At 36.8% G+C, this 22,872-nt stretch overlaps 1 protein-coding gene across 1 annotated transcript in view; it reads left to right on the forward strand.

Moving 5' to 3' along the window:
- The window catches only part of THSD7A (thrombospondin type 1 domain containing 7A), a 442,804-nt gene that overhangs the window by 352,959 nt on the left and 66,973 nt on the right, over positions 1–22,872 (forward strand). Inside the window, exons 8-9 of the mRNA XM_060108907.1 lie at positions 1,372–1,606; positions 6,350–6,465. Coding sequence (XP_059964890.1) covers positions 1,372–1,606; positions 6,350–6,465 — 351 coding nt within the window. The remainder of the gene's footprint in view (positions 1–1,371; positions 1,607–6,349; positions 6,466–22,872) is intronic.

Raw genomic sequence — 22,872 nt, forward strand, 5'->3', positions numbered from 1 at the left:
GTTTTGTAAATAAGTTCATTTGTATGCTTTTTTTTAGATTCCACATGTAAGTAATATCATATGATATTTGTCTTTGTATGTCTGACTGACTTCACATGCATGATAATCTTTAGGTCCATCCATGTTGCCGCAAATGGCATTATTTTGTCCTTTTTTATGGCTGAGTAATATTCCATTGTATATATGTACCACATCTTATTTATCCACAATGGATGCATTTTAAAATCACTGTGGCCAAGCAGCAGTTATAACACAGTTTTCATTGCTAGTACATGTGAATTTCATTGTTATTCCTGGGAGCAATAGCAACCTCATGATATTTCTGCCAAAAACAAAGAAACAAAAAACAGCTAAGGGCCATTTGAGGAAGGAAAATAAACCATTCCTCAGTTGCTTGCTTAAACCTCTCATTCATAGACATCTTCTGGTACGATTAAAAATGCAACAGCATCAGAACTTAGAAATAGGTACCAGTTTCCTGGAAGAAAATGCGGGAGACAACAGGGGAACACTCTTGAAGAAACCCTGCATCGTGAACACGTTCGATGCCACAGAGATGATAGTGTAGGAGAACACAAACTTTGATGACTGTGAGTCTAAAAGCTACTTGAAATATTTGGAATCTGAATGTAAAGAAGTTTTAGGAATACCTTCCCTTTTAAAGTATGTAAAAGGATTATATTTTTTAAAATTATGTCAATAAGTCATACAAAGCAACTTCAATAAGCATACAGTAAAAATTAGAGTTGATAAAAAGTATTGTAGTTTAATTTGCAGCCATTTCTCTTTCTTTGGGACACATAAAATGACGGTCTATCCCACAGTTAATCACATCTTAGATTTGAAGAATATTATCATTACTACATGGCTTTTCCAATAATGCTATGGAAGGTCAGAAAGCATCAGTTGATTTTAAAACCCCTGTTTCTAATCACCCTAAATCCTAATTCATTGAAATAAGCAGCAATTTGAAACCTGTAATTAAGGATTTCATTTTGAGGGATAACATTTGAAAACACACTCGGTTTTCTCCATCCACAGAGTCTCAATGCCCATGTTTCCCCTGGTTAGCAATTACATGGGCTTTATTTGTTCCTCATTTTCATCTTCGCTAGTGAATAATGAACTCTCTCTTTGAGGTCCTCCTGAGTGCCCCAAACCAAGTATCATATATACCACATAGTTTAAATTTTAAGCCAGACCATGCCAAATGAGATAAGATTACTATGCAATTTGCCTTCCTAGCAGTGTGTTGGTCACATGTGCTAATAAGTGGCAGGTATCATTGTTATTGTTAATTACAAGGAACAGAGAATGGTAAGGTTCCTGTTGGCACCATATCTAATCTGCTAATGTTGTCCATTTTTATAGGTGGAGTTCAGTGTCCAAATAGCAGTGCTTTGCAAGAGGTGCGCAGCTGTAACGAGCATCCCTGTACTGTGTACCACTGGCAAACTGGTCCCTGGGGCCAGTGCATCGAGGACACCTCAGTTTCATCCTTCAACACAACTACAACTTGGAACGGGGGGACCTCTTGCTCTGTTGGCATGCAGACAAGAAAAGTCATCTGTGTGCGGGTCAATGTTGGCCAAGTGGGACCCAAAAAGTAAGGGCTTTAGAATGACAACAGTAAATCCTGTGGCAAACCATGCAGGGATTGGCTTAGGCTTTACTTGCTTCATGAAATGAAGCATTTGAGTCTTATCACACCTGGCCTCAAGAGTAAGACTTCTTTGTTTTGAATGCAGCCACTGATAAAGTTGTAACAGCTTGAGAGCCTTGTACCTGGGATCCATAAATTCTCTAGATATCTTTCTATGTGGTATCTACTTTCAGTGTTACAGTAGCAGTTTCTGCTTTTATTGAGCTAGTGAAGCAATGAAAGAACTGCTTGCTTTTGGCCTGGCTGATCAATAATGACAGTATATGAAGTTCTAGCAGTGGAGGTCATCCATGACCTCCTTTATACCTGTAGGCTATGGAGGCTGCCGATCTAGTTTAATTGGGCAGTAGCCTTCTATGCTCTGCCTTTCATTTCCCCTAGAAAGTACTATATCAAAAATACCGAGGCCAAACTTATTATATCTTTTAATGGTTAAATGAATAAGCCATTTATTCCCAAGAGAGAGCCTTAGGCTAGGATGAGTGTTATAATAAGCAGAAAAAACATCAGTTTCTTACTGTAGTTACCAGTAGCGTAACAACAAGGCAAACGATTTGCTAGAGGGGAGGGCAAAGAACTAGAGAGTTGGCATATTGTATGTGCCTTGTGAGAAATATAAACAAAATCATCTCATAGCATAACTGGGCTAATTATTTCTTAGACAAAGTTAATCAGTTATAAAAATATATGCCAAGGACTTCCCTGGTGGCACAGTGGTTAAGAATCCGCCTGCTACTGCCTGGGACACGGGTTCGAGCCCTGGTCCAAGAAGATCCCACATGCCGCGGAGCAACTAAGCCTGTGCACCACAACTACTGAGCCTGCACTCTAGAGCCCACGAGCCAAAACTACTGAGCCTGCATGCTGCAGCTACTGAAGCCCGCATGCCTAGAGCCCATGCTCTGCAACAAGAGAAGCCACCACAGTGAGAAGCCCGCGCACCCCAGGGAAGAGTAGTCCCCACTCTCCGCAACTAGAGAAAGCCCACATGCAGCAAGGGAGACCCAACACAGCCAAAAATAAACAAATAAATTTATTTAAAAATATATATATATATATATGTATGTGTGTGTATATATATATCTATATCTATATATATATATATATATGCCAAGAGGAAAAAATAACTCTTTACCTTTTGAGATTTAGACAGCAAAAATCTTTTAAAATTCAAATCATCTTAGCCATGTGAAACATGGAAGGTAAAACCCATCAGTTTGCATTGGTATAAAAATGGCCTCATAATTTCCAAATACTTGGCTAAGTGCTTAGGTATCATGTGTGTTCTTAAGCATACTACTTAACAGATTCTGGCTTCAGTTTTCAAAAATTTTTGAAGGGATTTAATGAAAAAAAATGTAGTAATGTAAGCACTCAATAAACCTTAGAAATTGTATTTTCTCTTAAAAATTTGAGATAGTTCTTAGTGTTTCAGGGAAAGGATAATAATGTAACTGACATATGACAAACTCCAGGGGATAAATAAGAATCCCATTATGAGTTGTTTTTTACTAATGGCCAGGGTTCTGGACATTAGCAGTATTTTGTCCCATACTTTATTTGTTTATGTACTTTGAAATTATGAAATATATTAGAAAATACATGCCAAAAAAACTTGAATACACTGAGGAACAATTCCACATGCTTAATAGGTAGCCCCAAACCAGTATTTTAATCGAAATAATGCTAAAGTTGTAATGAATCTAACAAAGGATATTAATGTGCAGTGTATTAAAATTCAAGAGCAATAACAGCAGAAGTGGAAGTCCCAAGTGCTGGAGAATTGTGGGTCTTTCTGGGACAAGCAGAGAGGTAGAAATATTCACTGTAGAGGGTTATAACCTGACCAACTTGTCATAGTACAGATTGGAGGGTTATTGTGCTGAGCTTCTATGGGTAAGCTCACTCTGTTCCTATTTTGCAGTTAATCACTTTTTAGATGTTGCTGTTGATATTTTCCTCATTTATGCAAACTACAAAACATATTTCTGAGCAGTGGATGTACATATGCACAAGCCTATGTGTGGAAAAGCCTGGTGGATTAATGTTATTAAATCATTCAGTAGAAAGGGTGTCCTGAAGCCCCATGTCAGACCACCACAATAATCCATTAAAAATGTGCTTTACCCTTGCAGCCTTTATTCAATGACCTGGATACAAGTATAGATTTGTTAAATCAAATGGGTTTACTTTGCCCTTAAAGCTCTAAAAAATTAAGTAAATACTGTGAATTCAGAAGAAAATGTTACTACCCTTAAGCCTAAATACTAGGTTAAATTCAATGACTGCTTTTCAATACTAGGCATTTGAAACAAAAATGCAAATAGAAACCTTGTTTTAAACTCCTCTTAATAAAACAGATTACTGTGCAATGGTAAAATCAATGTTATTGATCTTATCTATCCTCCGAGTAACAAACTTCAACTCCTATCACATCTGTTTAATTTGACCTTGAATAAGATTTGGGGGAAAATCAATTCCTTGATTTAAACCACAGACACTAAATACAAACAGTACAAAGGAGAAAAGAAGCATGTTGACTGAACCAATTGCCTCACCAAAGGAAGTCTGAATTCATTTTACTGGATGTAATCTAGGCTGTATAATTTATCTTTGTGTGTTCATTTAATGGCTTTGTTTTTAGTAATTTTGTTCTCCACAGTTAACCAAGTATCTTGCTAAGGAAATTTCTAAACCATATAAAACAGAATTTTGGAGGTTGTCAATGATAACGTAAATTCCGTTGATTTATTGAGGGCTAAAATTTGAAGAGCATGTAATTGAGTAATGCTCTCCCACTGTTAAAGTTATAAAACTGCCTCATTGAGGAGGAGTGCTTCCAATAATAATTACTAATCAATAGTTCCATAGTTTCAAAAGAATTAACAGGATTATATATGGGTTTTGCCATATAATATTTCCTGGTTAAGCATTAGATTAAGTTATAATTCTAGTGATTTATAATCTCAGTTGTAACAAAACATTACCTTCTATGATTCTCATCTAAATTTCTTTGCCATCTGTGACCTTGAGTAGGCATAGCAATTAGGAAAATCCAAGCCTATACTCAACATAAACCAGGGAGATAATTTCTTTTTGAAATATTGAACCCAATATATTTTTTTAAATCCACTTTCAAATAAACCCTAGTGTTACAGAATGAGAGAGAAAGGCATGTATCGTATAGCTGAATAGAACATAATACTTATGGATGAGATAGGATATGTAGATTAAAAAATTATAGATATATCAAAAATGAAGTGTCAGCAAAGCACTATAAAGAAATTATGAGAAGGAAATGAATGATGTTGATTTTTTCACTCATAGTTCAGTTCTGAAAACCTGATTAACTTACTTGTCGAAAGAGTTTATCTTGACTTAACAAAAAATTTGTCTTCTTCTATGGAGAGTATTTTTAAATCCCATTTTTCACTAATTTGCCAAATTATTCCAGGAACAGTTATACTGATTGTTTGGTTTATTTCTTCACTGCCTCTTAGCTTACTTGTCAGAGATTGATACGACCTCAAAAGAGAATTTCTTAGGAATCAGAACATTAAGTACTTCTAGTTACATGAATTATGTTATTATATTTTGTTGTCATAATATACATCTTCTTCTAGTGTTCATGACCAACATTTGACCACTTATGATAGTAGAATCAGATTGTGAAGATGCAGAGAAGAATTGGAAAATTTGAAAACCATGTAATAAGTATACAATAAACAAAACAGTATTTAAAACTCATATATCAGCTTCCTAAAATTATCTTTTAGGAAGTGAAAACCTTATATAGTGTAAGACATTTCAGTGTTTTGTCATTATTTTTCTCTTGTTTTCCTAATAATATATTTTTGGTGTATTTTTTTTAAATAATAATTAATTTTACTATAATTTATGTCAAGAACACAGTGTTTTATTTTTCTTTAAATTACTTATTGGCTATTTTTGTCTTATTTATATTCACTCTTTTTGTTCTAAAAATATTGTAATTTATAAAAATATTTAAAATCCAATAATTTAAAACTAGGAATAAAATGGAAGAAAAGATAAGAGTAGAGACAGTGCATGAAACCAGGAATAAAGCAAAAATTGTTTATCTTAATGAACTATACACTTTTATTACTTTATTACTTATTTGTTATGAAATACATAGCTATAAATACAATATTGGTTTTTGAGCATATACTATGTATGGAATATACTCCATTATAAATTTATTTTGTGCTAAACATATTTTCTAAAAATAAAGTGCAGAATAACCTGGAAGATTATAATTGGCAATAAGCCTATTTAGTTATACAAAGATGTAGCCTTGGGTCCTTAAATTGGTAATTTGAACTTCCATAAATTTCTTATAAAGCATGTTGGAAAATACAGGTTTATTAATGGAGAGATTGTTATAAATGGATAAAATACAATTATTATATTTTCTTCTACATAGCACAATTACTATAATTAAATTTACACTTCCTACCTTGAGAAGCTTTATTGAGGGTTCAGTTTGGAATAATTATTTTGGTTTTATAGCCCTTGTCAAAAGCAGAAAGGATCCTAGAGGTTAAGTTAAATAATACAGATTGATGCCTGTTTATCAATTGCAGCAATAAGAATTCTAAAGATACTAAATTACCTGGTTTTCTGGATTACTGTAGAGGTCTAGTAGTTTTCCTTTGCTTTTCCCAGGTGTCCTGAAAGCCTTCGACCTGAAACAGTGAAGCCCTGTCTGCTTCCTTGTAGGAAGGACTGTATCGTGACGCCATACAGTGACTGGACATCATGCCCTTCCTCATGTAAAGAAGGTATTATCTGCAGAGTTTTTAAGGAGGTTCACCTAGGAACCCTCTCACTGGGACCTCCAAGTTCCTTTGGTTGAGCAATGTTTTTATTCTTACATGGGGCTGGCTGTGTAATCCTGGTTTGGCATGAATGCCATAAAATTTTGCCTTCCTTCTAGAAAATAATACAGATTTTAGAGTACAAAACAAATGAGTTTTATGCCAAAACTGACTTAAATAACTTTATACTATAGATCAAGGTGAAAGGATTCTAAACTTTATTAATAATGTTTCCTTTAACATTGATTCTAGAAGAATGTATAGTGGCCTTACGTATTTCCAAAAGAATATAGAGTGATCTTCTCGGTACTCATGGCTCTCAACCTACTTAGTGGCAAGAAATAGCCATGGAACTCGATTCAGTACAGTTTCAATTATATGACCCAAAGGATGGGAATAAAGGAAAGAGAAAAATGATCAAATTGTACCTCTGCCAACACTTAACATGACATGAGGCATTTACAAGTCAAGGATTTGTTCCCAGTTTGGCTTTTGCTTTCATTACTCACAGACAAAGACCCTTTAATATCATGGCAGATACTTTGTTAATTCTTTACCCTCCAGGATAGGGTCCTTTCTCATTGCTGCTGCGAAAGATGTGAGCATTCTCCAGGTGACTTATGCAGTAAGTGATCACATTGTCTGTCAGTGTCACAAATGACACTGTCTCCTATTTTTTATTTTACTCTCCCGACAAATAGAGACAGTTTTTCTTCGGTTCCTTTTATGCTTTTACTTATGCTTCTTGACTCTCACTAGAGAGATTCAATTTAAGAATCAACTTCTAGGACTTCCCTGGTGGCACACTGGTTAAGAATCCGCCTGCCAATGCAGGGGACACGGGTTTGATCCCTGGTCCAGGAAGATCCCACATGCCGCGGAGCAACTAAGCCCATGCGCCAAAACTACTGAGCCTGTGCTCTAGAGCCTGTGAGCCACAACTACTGAGCCCGAGTGCCACAACCACTGAAGCCCGTGGGCCTAGAGCCCGTGCTCCACAACAAGAGAAGCCACCACAATGAGAAGCCTGTGCACGGCAACAAAGAGCAGCCCCCACTCACCGCAACTAGAGAAAGCCCGTGCGCAGCAACGAAGACCCAACGCAGCCAAAACATAAATAAATAAATTTTTTTAAAAAAGACTCAACTTCTAGTTTAACCACTGTTTTAAATCACCAGAATTTTTTTTTAAATTCTGAAGATAGTACGTAAGATTATAATCTTAATAATGGATAGTTTTTACAGTGTGATTATTTTATCTAGTTGAAACATGAGTTCCTTTTCATGCTTTTTCTGTTTTAAATACCCTTGAAATAGCAAATAAATTAAACCACATAGTGCGCAAGATAGAAAATGTTGATTTGAAAAGTCTTTTAAGGCATTTTAAAAGCTTTTGGGACAAAAAAGAGTTAGCATTAACTCTTTAAAAATGTTAATGCCATTAATCTTATTGATAAAGCAATGTCATTGACATTTTTATCTAGATTTTCTTTTTTTTTTTTTTGCGGTACGCGGGCCTCTCACTGTTGTGTCCCCTCCCGTTGCGGAGCACAGGCTCCAGACGCGCAGGCTCAGCAGCCATGGCTCACGTGCCCAGCCGCTCCGCGGCACGTGGGATCTTCCCGGACCGGGGCACGAACCCGTGTCCCCTGCATCAGCAGGTGAACTCTCAACCACTGCGCCACCAGGGAAGCCCCAGATTTTCTTCTTTTATCCCCTTACTTTCTTAAAAACTAAATAACATATGATATCCTTTAGTTTGGTCATAATCAGCAGTAGGATTGTAGGTTAGTATTTCTCATAGGTTAGTATTTCTGTGACAATTGTTGGCTATTCATTGCTACAATGAAAAAGCTTATTTACTACATGGAATTTATGTGCTTGAAAATTTTATGCTGGATGTTTCATACTTGATGTTTTCTATTGGTATGAGATAGCCCATTTACTAATAATCCCAAAACATAGGCAGTTACATTTATAATGACATAATTAATAATCTCACACAAATTTAACATTTGTAAGTAAAATTTTTGAAAGTAGAAAAAAATTTGCCTTTTCTTTATATTGGGCATTTCCTTATTTTGAGTAAAATATTTTGAAATAAGAGTTCTTTTGATCTAAAGCATTTCAAGAAAATAAAATAAAATAAAATAATAAACTAGAAAAGGTTTCATTAAATTGATTCTAGGATAGACGCTTCTCAAAATGAGAAATCAGGTAAAATTGTCTCATTTCATTAGAAATGAGATATTTTGGAATATTGGAATATCCCAAACTAATTTGAAACTAATTTGAGATATTGAAATATGTCCAGGAATTAAGAACCAATTTAGTAGTCTAAGAATTTGTTAGCTTATTATGTATTATATATGTCTGGAAAGGGAAGAAAAATAGATGTAACTTACTCATTAAAAAAACCTATCATTGAAAATTAAATAACATGTTTTTTTAATTTTGTTTTATTTATTTTTTTATACAACAGGTTCTTATTAGTTATGCATTTTATAAATATTAGTGTATATATGTCAAGCCCAATCTCCCAATTCATCCCACCACCACCACCACCACCACCACCACCGCTTTCCCCGCTTGGTGTCCATGCATTTGTTCTCTACATCTGTGTCTCAGTTTCTTCCCTGCAGACTGGTTCATTTGTACCATTTTTCTAGGTTCCACATATATGCGTTAATATACGATATTTGTTTTTCTTTTTCTGACTTACTTCACTTTGTATGACAGTCTCTAGACTCATCCACGTCTCTACAAATGACCCAATTTCGTTCCTTTTTATGGCCAAGTAATATTCCATTGTATATCTGTACCACCACTTCTTTATCCATTCGTCTGTCGATGGACATTTAGGTTGCTTCCATGACCTGGCTATTGTAAATAGTGCTGCAGTGAACATTGGGGTGCATGTGTCTTTTTGAATTATGGTTTTCCCTGGGTATATGCCCAGTAGTGGGATTGCTGAGTCATATGGTAATTCTATTTTTAGTGTTTTAAGGAACCTCCATACTGTTCTCCATAGTGGCTGTACCAATTTATATTCCCACCAACAGTGCAAGAGGGTTCCCTTTTCTCCACACCCTCTCCAGCATTTGTTATTTGTAGATTTTCTGATGATGCCCATTCTAATTGGTGTGAAGTGATAACTCCTTGTAGTTTTGATTTGCATTTCTCTAATATTAGTGATATTGAGCAGCTTTTCATGACCTTCGTGGACATCTGTACATCTTCTTTGGAGAAATGTCTATTTAGGTCTTCTGCCCATTTTTGGATTGGGTTGTTTGTTTTTTAATAATGAGCTGCATGAGCTGTTTATATATTTTGGAGATTAATCCTTTATCTGTTGATTCATTTACAAATATTTTCTTCCATTCTGAGGGTTGTCTTTTCATCTTGTATGTAGTTTCCTTTGCTTTGCAAAAGCTTTTAAGTTTCAGTAGGTCCTATTTGTTTATTTTTGTTATTTATTTCCATTACTCTAGGAGGTGGATCAAAAAAAAATCTTCCTGTGATTTATGTCACAGAGTGTTCTTCCTATATTTTCCTCTAAGAGTTTTATAGTGTCCATTCTTACATTTAGGCCTCTAATCATTTTGAGTTTATTTTTCTGTGTGGTGTTAGGTAGCGTTCTAATTTCATTCTTTTACATGTAGCTGTCCAGTTTTCCAAGCACCACTTATTAAAGAGGCTGTCTTTTCTCCATTGTATATCCTTGCCTCTTTTGTCATAGATTAGTTGACCACAGGTGCGGGGGTTTGTCTCCGGACTTTCTATCATGTTCCACTGATCTATATCTCTGTCTTTTGTGCCAGTACCATACTCTCTTGATTACTGTAGCTTTGTAGTATAGTCTGAAGTCAGGGAGTCTGATTCCTCCAGCTCCATTTTTTTCCCTCAAGACTGCTTGGCTATTCGGGGTCTTTTGTGTCTCCATACAGATTTTAAGATTTTTTGTTCTAGTTCTGTAAAAAATGCCACTCGTAATTTGATAGGGATTGCATTGAATCTGTAGATTGCTTTGGCTATACTTATTTTCACAATACTGAATCTTCCAATCCAAGAATATAGTATATCTCTCCATCTGTATCATCTTTAATTTCTTTCATCAGTGTCTTATAGTTTTCTGCATACGGGTCTTTTGTCTCCCTAGGTAAGTTTATTCCTAGGTGTTTTATTCTTTTTGTTGCAGTGGTAAATGGGAGTGTTTCCTTAATTTCTCTTTCACATTTTCCACCATTAGTGTATAGGAATACAAGAAATTTCTGTGCATTAATTTTGTATCCTGCAACTTTACCAAATTCATTGATTAGCTCTAGTACATTTTTGGTGGCATCTTTAGGATTCACAATGTATAGTATCATGTCATCTGCAAACAGTGACAGTTTTACCTATTTTCCAATTTGTATTCCTTTTATTTCTTTTTCTTCTCTGATTGCTGTGGCTAGGACTTCCAAAACTATGTTGAATAATAGTGGCGAGAGTGGACATCCTTGTCATTTTCCTGATCTTAGAGGAAATGCTTTCAGTTTTTCACCATTGAGAATGTTGTTTGCTGTGGGTTTGTTGTATATGACCTTTATTACATTGAGCTAGGTTCCCTCTATGCCCACTTTCTGGAGAGTTTTTTTTTTTTATCGTAAATCGGTGTTGAATTTTGTCAAAAGCTTTTTCTGCATCTACTGAGATGATCACATGGTTTTTATTCTTCAATTTGTTAATATGGTGTATCACATTGATTGATTTGCGTATATTGAAGAATCCTTGCCCCCCTGGGATAAATCCCACTTGATCATGGTGTATGATCCTTTTAATGTGTTGCTGGATTCTGTTTGCTAGTTTTCTATTGAGGATCTTTGCATCTATATTCATCAGTGATATTGGTCTGTAATTTTGGTTTTTTTGTAGTAACTTTGTCTGGTTTTGGTATCTGGGTGATGGTGGCCTCATAGAATGAGTTTGAGAGTGTTCCTTCCTCTGCAATTTTTTGGAAGAGTTTGAGAAGGATAGGTGTTAGCTCTTCTCTAACTGTTTGATAGGATTCACCTGTGAAGCCATCTGGTCCTGGACTTTTGTTTGTTGGAAGATTTTTAATCACAGTTAAAATTTCATTACTTGTGATTGCTCTGTTCATATTTTCTGTTTCTTCCTGGTTCAGTCTTGGAAGGATATACCTTTCTAAGAATTTGTCCATTTCTTCCAGTTGTCCATTTTATTGCCATAGAGTTGCTTGTAGTAGTCTCTTAGGATGTTTATACTTCTGCGGTGTCTGTTGTAACTTCTCCTTTTTCATTCCTAATTTTATTGTTTTGAGTTCTCTCCCTCTTTTTCTTGGTGAGTCTGGCTAATGGTTTATCAATTTTGTTTATCTTCTCCAAAACCATCGTTTAGTTTTATTGATGTTTGCTATTGTTTTCTTTGTTTCTATTTCATTTATTTCTACTCTGATCTTTATGATTTCTTTCCTTCTACCAACTTTGGGTTTTGTTTGCTCTTCTTTCTCTAGTTCCTTTAGGTGAAAGGTTAGAATGTTTGTTTGACATATTTCTTATTTCTTGAGGTAGGCTTGTATTGCTATAAAATTCTCTCTTAGAACTGCTTTTGCTGAATCCTATAGGTTTGGGATCATCATGTTTTCATTGTCATTTGTCTGTAGGTATTTTTTGATTTCCTCTTTGATTTCTTCAGTGATCTCTTGGTTATTTAGTAACGTATTTTTTAGCCTCCATGTGTTAGTGTTTTTTATGTTTTTTTCCTTGTAATTGATTTCTAATCTCATAGCATTGTGGTCGGAAAAGATGCTTGATGTGATTTCAATTTTCTTAAATTTACTGAGCCTTGATTTGTGACCCAAGATGTGATCTATCCTGGAGAATGTTCCGTGCGCACTTGAGAAGAAAGTGTAATCTGCTGTTTTTGGATGGAATGTCCTATAAATATCAATTAAATCTATCTGGTCTCTTGTGTCACTTAAAGCTTGTATTTTCTTATTAATTTTCTGTTCGGATGATCTGTCCATTAGTGCAAGTGAGGTGTTCAAGTCCCCCACTATTATTGTGTTACTGTCAATTTCCTCTTTTATAGCTGTTAACAGTAGCCTTATGTATTGAGATGCTCTATGTTGGGAGAATATATATTTATAATTGTTATATCTTCTTCTTGGATTGATCCCTTGATCATTATGTAGTGTCCTTCCTTGTCTCTTATAACATTCTTTATTTAAAGTCTATTTTATCTGATATGAGTATTGCTACTCTAGCTTTCCCTTGATATCCAGTTGCATGAAATATCTTTTTCCATCCCCTCACTTTCACTTAGTATGTGTCCCTAGGTCTGAAGTGGTTCTCTTGTAGACAGCATATATATGGGTCTTATTTTTGTATCTGTTCAGCAAGCCTGTGTCTTTTGATTGGAGCATTTAATCCCTTCACGTTTAAGGTAATTATCGATATGTATGTTCCTATTACCATTTTCTTAATTGTTTTGGGTTTGTTTTTGTAGGTCCTTTTCTTCTCTTGTGTTTCCCACTTAGAGAAGTTCCTTTAGCATTTGTTGTAGAGCTGGTTTGGTGGTGCTGATTTCTCTTAGCTTTTGCTTGTCTGTAGAGCTTTTGATTTCTCCATCGAATCTGAATGAGATTATCGCTGGGTAGAGTAATCTTGGTTGTAGGTTCTTTCCATTCATCACTTTAAATATGTCATGCCACTCCTTTCTGGCTTGTCTAGAGTTTCTACTGAGAAATCAACTGTTAACCTTATGGGAGTTCCCTTCTATGTTATTTGTCATTTTTTCCTTGCTGCTTTCAATAATTTTTCTTTGTCTTTAATTTTTGCCAATTTGATTACTTTGTGTCTCCGCATGTTTCTCCTTGGGTTTATCCTATATGGGACTCTCTGAACTTCCTGGACTTGGGTGGCTATTTCTTTTCCCATGTTAGAGAAGTTTTCGAGTATAATCTCTTCACATATTTTCTCGGGACCTTTCTCTCTCTCTTCTCCTTCTGGGACCCCTATAATGTGGATGTTGTTACGTTTAGTGTTGTTCTGGAGGTCTCTTAGGCTGTCTTCATTTCTTTTCATTCTTTTTTCTTTATTCTGTTCCGCAGCAGTGAGTTCCACCATTCTGTCTTCCAGGTCACTTATCTGTTCTTCTGCCTCAGTTATTCTGCTATTGATTCCTTCTAGTGTATTTTTCATTTCAGTTATTGTATTGTTCACCTCTGTTTGTTTGTTCTTTAATTCTTCTGGATGTTTGTTCTTTAATTCTTCTAGGTCTTTGTTAAACATTTCTTGCATCTTCTCGATCTTTGCCTCCATTTTTTTTCCGAGGTCCTGTATCATCTTCACTCTCATTATTCTGAATTATTTTTCTGGAACGTTGCCTATCTCCACTTCATTTAGTTATTTTTCTGGGGTTTTATCTCATTCCTTCATCTGGTACATAGCCCTCTGCCTTTTCGTCTTGTGTATCTTTCTGTGAATGTGGTTTTTGTTCCACAGACTGAAGGATTGTAGTTCTTCTTGCTTCTGCTATCTGCCCTCTGGTGGATGAGGCTATCTAAGAGACTTGAGCAAGTTTCCTGATGGGAGGGATGGGTGGTGGGTAGAGCTGGTTGTTGCTCTAGTGGGCAGAGCTCAGTAAAACTTTAATCCACTTGTCTGCTCATGGGTGGGGCTGGGATCCCTTCCTGTTGGTTGTTTGCCCTGAGGCGACCCAACACTGGTGCCTACCCAGGCTCTTTGTTGGGGCTAATGGCAGACTCTGGGAGGGCTCACGCCAAAGAGTACTTCCCAGAACTTCTGCTGCCAGTGTCCTTGTCCTCATGGTTAGACATAGCCACCCCCCACCTCTGCAGGAGACCCTCCAACAGTAGCAGGTAGGTCTGGTTCAGTCTCCTATGGGGTCACTGCTCCTTCTCCTGGGTCCTCATGCACACACTACTTTGTGTGTGCCCTCCACAAGTGGAGTTTCTCCCAGTCCTGTCGAAGTCCTGCAATCAAATCCTGCTAGCCTTCAAAGTCTGATTCTCTAGGAATTCCTCCTCCTGTTGCCCGACCCTCAGGTTGGGAAGCCTGACGTGGGGCTCAGAACCTTCACTCCAGTGCATGGACTTCTGTGGTATAAGTGTTCTCCAGTTTGTGAGTCACCCACCCAGCAGTTATGGGATTTTCTTTTATTGTGAATGCACCCCTCCTACTGTCTCATTGTGGCTTCTCCTTTGTCTTTGGATGTGGGGTATCTTTTTTGGTGAGTTCCAGTGTCTTCCTTTCGATGATTGTTCAGCAGTTAGCTGTGATTCTGGTGTTTTCGCAAGAGGGAGTGAGAGCACGTCCTTCCACTTTGCCATCTTGAACCAATCTCTCCTTAGCTTTCTTCTCCTCATTCTCTCAAAGGACAGCAATTACTTGCTAGGGGCTAATATAGGGATCTGGGCCCCCACAGTGATCCTCTCTCCAAATGGCCAGTGAACACTGACAGCCACAGCGGTCAAAGTCTTGAGGCAGTGGAATCCATGGTGCAGGTGAGGGACCACAGGGTCTGGTCTCAGTGAGTTCACTTACAGTAAGATCTTGGGCAAGTCATTCCATTGGGTTGCTGTGCATGGCATGAAAAATATCAGGTTTGAAGAGTTCTAGATTCAGTGGTACTATAAGCCAGGGCAAAAATCAGACAATGATGAATGCTAGAAGAAAAATTAATAAGGGGAAGGAAGATAATGAGTAACTGAATAGGGGTGAAATTTCATCAAATAACATGGTTTTTTTTTTTTTTTTTTTTTTTGCGGTATGCGGGCCTCTCACTGTTGTGGCCTCCCCCGTTGCGGAGCACAGGCTCCGGACGCACAGGCTCCGGACGCGCAGGCTCAGCGGCCATGGCTCACGGGCCCAGCCGCTCCGCGGCATATGGGATCCTCCCAGACCGGGGCACGAACCCGTATCCCCTGCATCGGCAGGCGGACTCTCAACCACTTGCGCCACCAGGGAGGCCCAAATAACATGATTTTTAATTTGATCTCTGCTGATGATTTTTACAGTTCTAAGAGACTGATTTACTCTTCTCTGACCATTTATAAAATAAAGAAAATTTTATGTGACAAACTGTGATAACTTATATAAGGCACTTAAAAAAATTTTTAGCAGATAGATGAGGGAACAAATAGATTGTGAATACTGTACATGTGTTTATTAAATTAATACTCATCTGTAATATATGCATAAATACTTATTGCATTTCTAATTTATTGACTACTGTACTTAACTAGCACATTGATGGCCCCGCAGAGAAGAACTTCAAAAAAGCTTTTGATCTCATTTAAAATGTAGAACTCTTCTACATAGATCAGATAATGTAAGACTTACATGATTCAATAACAAGATTTAGTGGTAAAACAGGAAGAGCTCTAGGGAAGAGACAGGGAAAATATTAGGGAACAAATATTAGGGAAAATCTTGTTGAAAAAAAGGTAGAAGAGGCCTTTTTGAAAGAGAGAATGCATTAAAGAATCCCAAGTGATCAAAAGCATCAGGAAAAGTCTTAGTGACCAGGAAAAAGACGTGTTGTTTGAAAGAAAGTGGGATCCAACCCACTGGAGCTTGGAGTGTGTCGAGGAAAGTCAAGATGTGAAGTTGGAAAGGAGAACAGAGGCAGGTTGTAGAAGACCAGATTAGATTTACTCATATATAGTAAGACGCAGGTTTTAGTTTTCAAACATAAAAATGAGTAGTGAGTTTCATGGTATAATGGAGTGAGTGGACTTTGAATCAGCAGATCTGGTTTGGACACCTGTCTTGGCCACAAAGCAGCCAAGTGACCTTAATCTCTCCAGATACTTAATCTCTACAAGCCTTGGTTATAACATCTTTGAGTTGTTCTCTGGCAAAAATGAAATAACATATGGTAAAGTCCTCTATGCTTTGTGAACTGTAGTTCAGCTACAGCTAAATTATTTGTTGTCTTCAGTGATTATAAGTTCCTGTAGGAAAGGCACTACATAGTGCATATGGTCAGAACCTGGTAAATGTTTTAACTTGGTGTATTGAAAGCATTCTTTCTTAGAAGTTCAATTATGTTGCAATATGTGGAAAGTATTTAGGTCATGATGAAGGAAAACTTACTAATACACATTTCTGATTATTATTATTGAGGATTTACTGGTACATTTACTGATGATTGTTTTTAGATGCTTCACTACGTCATTAAACATCATACATACTTTTTTAAGCAATCATTCACTTTTTTCATTCTACACAAATTTTTCAAGTAACTGTGATTTACCAGGCACAATTTTAAATATAAAGGATATAGCAGTAAACAAGGAAAACAATTTCCCTGCGTTTAGGAAGCTAACGTTCTGGTTGTATGAGACAGAAAAGGCATTTAATGATTGTTCTAATGTTTCGATGCATGTGAAGGATCAAGTGAACAATGCAGGGTGGGTGAGAGAGAAGAAGATGTGACATCATTTTGGAGAGTACAAAAGTGGGCAAGTTAGTAATATGTAATAGAATTTGTAATAGGCAACATGGAGTACCCATTTAGTCAAAAAAGTAATTGCTCAACACAGTTGCCAGTGTTTCTTCAGCCCTGTTCAGCTGCCTGAGTGAAGGAAAGCTGTAGGAAAATAATTAGCATTGATGAAGGTCAGGGCTTTTCCAGAAGAGTACAAGAAAGGGAGAGAAAAACAGAGAGTCAAGGGTGTTTTCAGTGGAGTGCTTATGTAATAACAAAGTATGGAACCTAAGGTGGGTTGGGATGGAAGTGAGGTCATAAAAGGGATGATATAGTGAAAAAGTGATTGGGAAAGTGGATTGGCAATCTTGATTGAGTTTGAAGAATTTTTAGTAAGATGAACTTTCACTTTTAGTAAAGTAGGTGAACTAGAAGGTTAGGAGGAGTGACCAGCAATTAATGTGTTTGAAGATGAGAATGTGCAGGTATTGATGATGATATCATCAGGGGCATGAACAGAAGAGCTAGTGATTGATGCAAGATGCAGGAAACAGTCATCGGAGGTGAAGAGGTACAGTAATTCAGTCCGGTGCCTTGGATGGAATAACCATGTGGATGCCCAAACCACCAAAGGGGTTGCAGGGGTAGGAAGAGAAAGGATTACAGTGAGGGATGTTCTATGGTCATTAAATAATGAAATGTTGGTGGATGAGTGCTACAAAGTAGATAGCTGATGGTAAAATTGATGACAGGAGCTTCAGAGGAGTTAGATGTTTTTAAAGGTAAAGAGAGGAGAAAAGACTGGGAAATGGCTAGGTAGAGCCAGCCTCCACTGGCAAAGAATGTGAAGGAAACTTTCTAAGAAGAGATTGGAGATGAGAGACAGTGTGTTCCTTTAGGTACAGTGGTGGAAAGATTAGAGGATAGAAAAGAAAGAGAAACTAAATAAGATTATGCACAGCTTGTATGCTGTGGTCCAGGTATGATGGAAGACATGCAGGGGGGATTGAGGGTGCTAGTTTCTTGTGGTGCGACAGGCATGTTAGATGTAATGGGTTCAGTTGGGATAGTCTCTTGGTGAAAGGTAGGTAACTGCTGTAAATTAAAATGCGTGCTGCCACTAGGATACTAGTCTTCTCTGAAACTCCTGGGTGGTAGTGGCCAAGGAGTGCAAGAATGCCAGCTCAGGAATCTGCTGTCCTGTGAGCAAGAGGTTCTGAGATGTGGAGCTGTGTTTGGCCAAGCTCAGGTCACATCTCACCACCAGCAGATCAGCCCTAACTGTTCTATTTGGCAGCTCTGTGTTGAGTCTCCTAGAACAAAAGGCTTTCAGAAATCTTAAACCTAGGCACTCAGACTTAAAAAAAGAATAACTATAGTTGTGTATTGAGGAAAAAAAGAAAGACTAGGGGGTTGGCAGAGGGGCTTGCTGTTGGACACAGTGCCAAGATGCTTTGTGTGCTGGGAGAAAACTTTTCTGTTTCACCTGTAACTGAGAATAAGGATACAGTGGTGTTATAGAAGACTAGCGTTTTGTCGTAGGGAAAATAAAGCAATGACATGTAGTTAGCTTTTCATTATTTGGTATGAAATGGAAATAAGGCAAGCTTTGTTGAAATTACACTGACTTCTGCATGCAATTAAAAAATGCTTAAAAATTTGAATGTTCAAGGATAGATGATAGCAAACGAAAATTAATTCAGGTATGAGGTGGTTCTTTTAAACTTAATTCTGTAGGTAAAATCTACATTTTGTAAGACTTTGAACTTATGAAAATGTAGAGCTACCCTCCTTTTTAAGTCACTTTAAATAGGTAAAATTACAGTATAGTATTGCAGAAAATGGAACAGAAGATTCCAGGAAGAACAATCAGAGTAATTTGAAATATTATTCAGCCCTCTCTCATGATATGTCTTGAAAAATCAATGCTGGTAAACATCAGTATTGAACAGAAAGTAATTTAATCCTCAAACCAGTGTACTTGTTAATGTTTCCAAATTTTCATAAATTTTTACAAAGGGCTTTATTAAAGATGGAAAATATTTATGCATATAAATTATTTGTAACTCTAATCTTTAAAAAATCAATACTTTTGATCAAATAATGCACTTGGCTGCTCAAATTTGCTCCTTTTTTTCTTGCTACATTTATTGACTTGAGGGCTAGCAGGGATATTGCAGAGGCATCTTTTCTACCTTGATGCCCTCAAACAGTCCTATGCTAGAATTACCCCTCAAAGGTCCGAAAACTGCCTTTACATTTTACTTCTTGCATGAAACGTTTCCCTTTCAATTTCCTCTCACTGTGCTGCCGCAGCCTGCCATCCGCCTCACTTCCAGCTTAACCCATCTTAGTTTTGCCTGCCCTTTAAATCCTTCCATCAAGGAACTTCTCCAGTGAAATTTATCTTGAATGTCTTAAGATAATCTGAAAAGTGCTGTAGCTGAGTGAGAGATTACATATCCTCTGAGTCTCTATGGCCCATTACCACATAAATGTTTTCTGAATATATAATCCCTTTTTTCTCTACCTATCCTAGGTAGCTATTTTCAAGTATAAACACTATAGGATTATTCCTTTATTTTTCCCATGCTTATTATTTCCAATGAACAAAGTGATATCTTATTTTTTATTAATACTAAAGAACAGACTTAGTACCCATGTGCATAATACTCTAAGGAAATGGATATAAAGGAAAAGAAAATGCTAATTTATAATCCAGTTGAGAAGTGAAATAAATGTGTTTGCTCATTCAGCAAACATTTGTTAAGACTTTACTCTGTGTGACTACTGTTCTAGGTGCTAAAACACAAAGATAAATGGAAATTATGTATGTATCCCCACCTCATAAAATAAATTAGGTATAAATATATGTGGGGAACTCTGAAGATTGTAAAATTCCACACTTGCCAACTCAAGTTATTAGTTAGGAGCCTTCCACTTTTATTAATTTATTTTTTAACATGTGCTGTAGCTTTCCCTTTGTCTGCACTCTGATTTGAGGGCTCTGTAACTGGCAGAGCTCTAAAGCGCTGTTTCTTTGAGCGTACGCGTAATTTGCTAACTGCGATCTGAGAAGAAACGAACCTCCCAGTGGGTAGAAACATGGATGTCATGACACTTCCTGTGTAACCCCATTAAACTTCCTCTCTAGGTGTTATGGCTTTGGAATGTTCCACTTTAATCAGGTCACAGTCTCTATCCTGTGGGCTGTGCAAGATTAAGGTATTTGAACTTTTTTATAAGAATAAATGGATTCCCGTTGTGGAATCAATTATGGAAGTGAAAAGAGTTATCATGGTGTTATATATCAAGTACAAAGTTGTGGAGATTGTGATGAGAAGGCACTAGAATGTTTCAGAGTTTTATATTAGGTGACTTTTTTGCCTTCAAGTCAATAAACAAAGTAGAATTGAAACACTAACATTTGCTTGCTGCTTCCCAAATCTGAACATCCCTGGGTATATACCAGGTGATATTTAGGTAGTTAATGACCAGGAGCTTCAGTCTATATGGTGCCACTGATGCTGCTCTCATTGTCCGCTCTAGTCTGTGGATCCCTTGGCCTCAATTCTATGTCTATTTTTTATCCGCAGGTTAAAAAGGGTTGGAGAGTTATTGACTCTTAAGAATTTCAACCACTTGGGAAACAAAGACCTGCTCCTCTTTGGTCTTTCCCTCTTTTCCCTGTTAAAAAACAAACACACACCTCCCTCCTTCCCCCAATGCTAAACAAATGATAAGAATGCTCATTTAGTTTGTATAGTCTTTTTAAAAGATTAAAGACAGAGCATAAATATAAAACAAAAGGAAAATAATAGATAATAGTGTAAAAAAGCATGGAGTCAGGTAGTAAATAGGGTAGAGGGAGGGGAGAAGAAGAGAAAAATTATAATATAAAATCAAAATTAAGGTAATCGGGCCTCCCTGGTGGCGCAGTGGTTGAGAGTCCGCCTGCCGATGCAGGGGATACGGGTTCGTGCCCCGGTCTGGGAGGATCCCATATGCCGCGGAGCGGCTGGGCCCGTGAGCCATGGCCGCTGGGCCTGCGCGTCCGGAGCCTGTGCTCCGCAACGGGAGAGGCCACAACAGTGAGAGGCCCGCATACCGCAAAAAAAAAAAAAAAAAAAAAAAAAGAAAAAAAAAAAATTAAGGTAATCTCCTGCAATTGAAAAGAAAATTAGCTCTGAGATTCTGGTGAACAAAGCAAAAAACAGAAGCACAGTGAGTTCTTAACGGATTGTCAAGGGAAACAAGATTTTTCCTAGCTCTAAATTATTAGAGGAATTTATCACGTGGGCCTTAAAATAGGGGTCATTGAACAATATAATGGATGGAGATAGCATTACCAATTTTATTAAAAGTCCTATTGGCACTTCTTCAATCTTTCTTAGATAAATTATACTTAATATGTAAAAGCTGCAGCTGGCATTCAAACTATTACTGCTACAATTTTTAAAAGTCTACGACAGTATTTCCAAATACTTTAACTCTCTGCTACCCACTACCTCCACCCACTAGTTCCATGCTTCATTACCTGTAGTATTCCAACTATTCACTAAAATAGTTAATGCATTCATTAATAGTACAGGTTTCCCGCACTATAGGAATAATCCTAAAAAGTTACATGCAAATTCTAGAATCTTAAACTGGGACATCCATGGTCAGTCATTCCAGTAGATCTCAAACCTAGCTGTTTATCACCGTTTCCTGGCAAGCTTTGTAAAAATCAGATTCCCACATCCACAGATTCCCACATCTAGCTCCCAAGAGATTCTTATTTAGTAGTTCTGGGTACATGCCGAGAAATCTGCTTTTGGTTTTTTGTTTTTATTTTTTCAAAGAAATTCTCCTATGTAGTCAGACATTTAGGAATCACTAATGTGATCCATTCTCCCATTTAATATAGGAATCTTCAAGTCACACTGCTAGGAGTCAGTGGCCAGACTGTGTTGAGGGATACCCTGACTTCATGTCAAAGGATGTTCCATTACTGGAAACTTCTATTTGTCGAATCATATTTTTCTACGAACACAATGACTTCAAGGATATTTCATTTCAGTTCTGATTAAACTTTCACTGTTAGGGGCTTCTAACCCTTCTAAATTTCTCTGTTTCTGTAGTCTACGTATCAAATACTTAATGATCTTGAGAAAACATGTAAATGCATCAGGGGAACTATTAATAAAGTAATTCTTTAGGGAATTCTTTTGTAAGCAAATTCATGACATATGGCTATTCATCTTTAAAGTGTATATATTGTAAGTTAGAATGTATTTTATTAAAGTTGTCAAGTCTTATATATCATCTGTTTCTCATACTAAAAAATTCTGAGCATCTTTATATCAACAATACTGTCAATTTGATATCTTCATCGAAGGTAAATCTTAATTATTTCCATTGTTTTGGTAACATAATTTGGAGTAACTTACTTATAGTAATTATTGCTATTTTGAATGCTTCTCTAAAAATTCTGCCTCTAGGAAATGACTTTCATTTCACTACTTACAGCTTGGATGTTTAGGATGTGACCTGAATTAAAGATCTTAAAGTGTTTAACATGAATAATAAATGACTAGAATAATTTACGAGTTATACATTTCAAATTAAGTGAATAACAAAGAAATAGAATTTCACATTAAAACATTGAATATATTCTCCTAAGAAAGATTCATTAGATGTGTACGAGTCCCATGTGGTAAACAGGGCTATGTGAAACTTAAGGCAGAGAAAAACAGATTAATTAGATCTGTCATATTTCTCAAGGGGGAAGAAGCATACAAAAGAGCAATCACGTTGTAAGTGAGCATTAGGAAGACTAGCTGACTGTGGAACTATTTTCTCCATTCTTCACGTTTTTAAATATACATTGATTGGCTTTCAATAAGCAGTCTTTGGGAGAATTTAGGAAATGACT

This window comes from Mesoplodon densirostris, chromosome 9, assembly GCF_025265405.1.
Source record: "Mesoplodon densirostris isolate mMesDen1 chromosome 9, mMesDen1 primary haplotype, whole genome shotgun sequence".
NCBI lineage: Eukaryota > Metazoa > Chordata > Mammalia > Artiodactyla > Ziphiidae > Mesoplodon > Mesoplodon densirostris.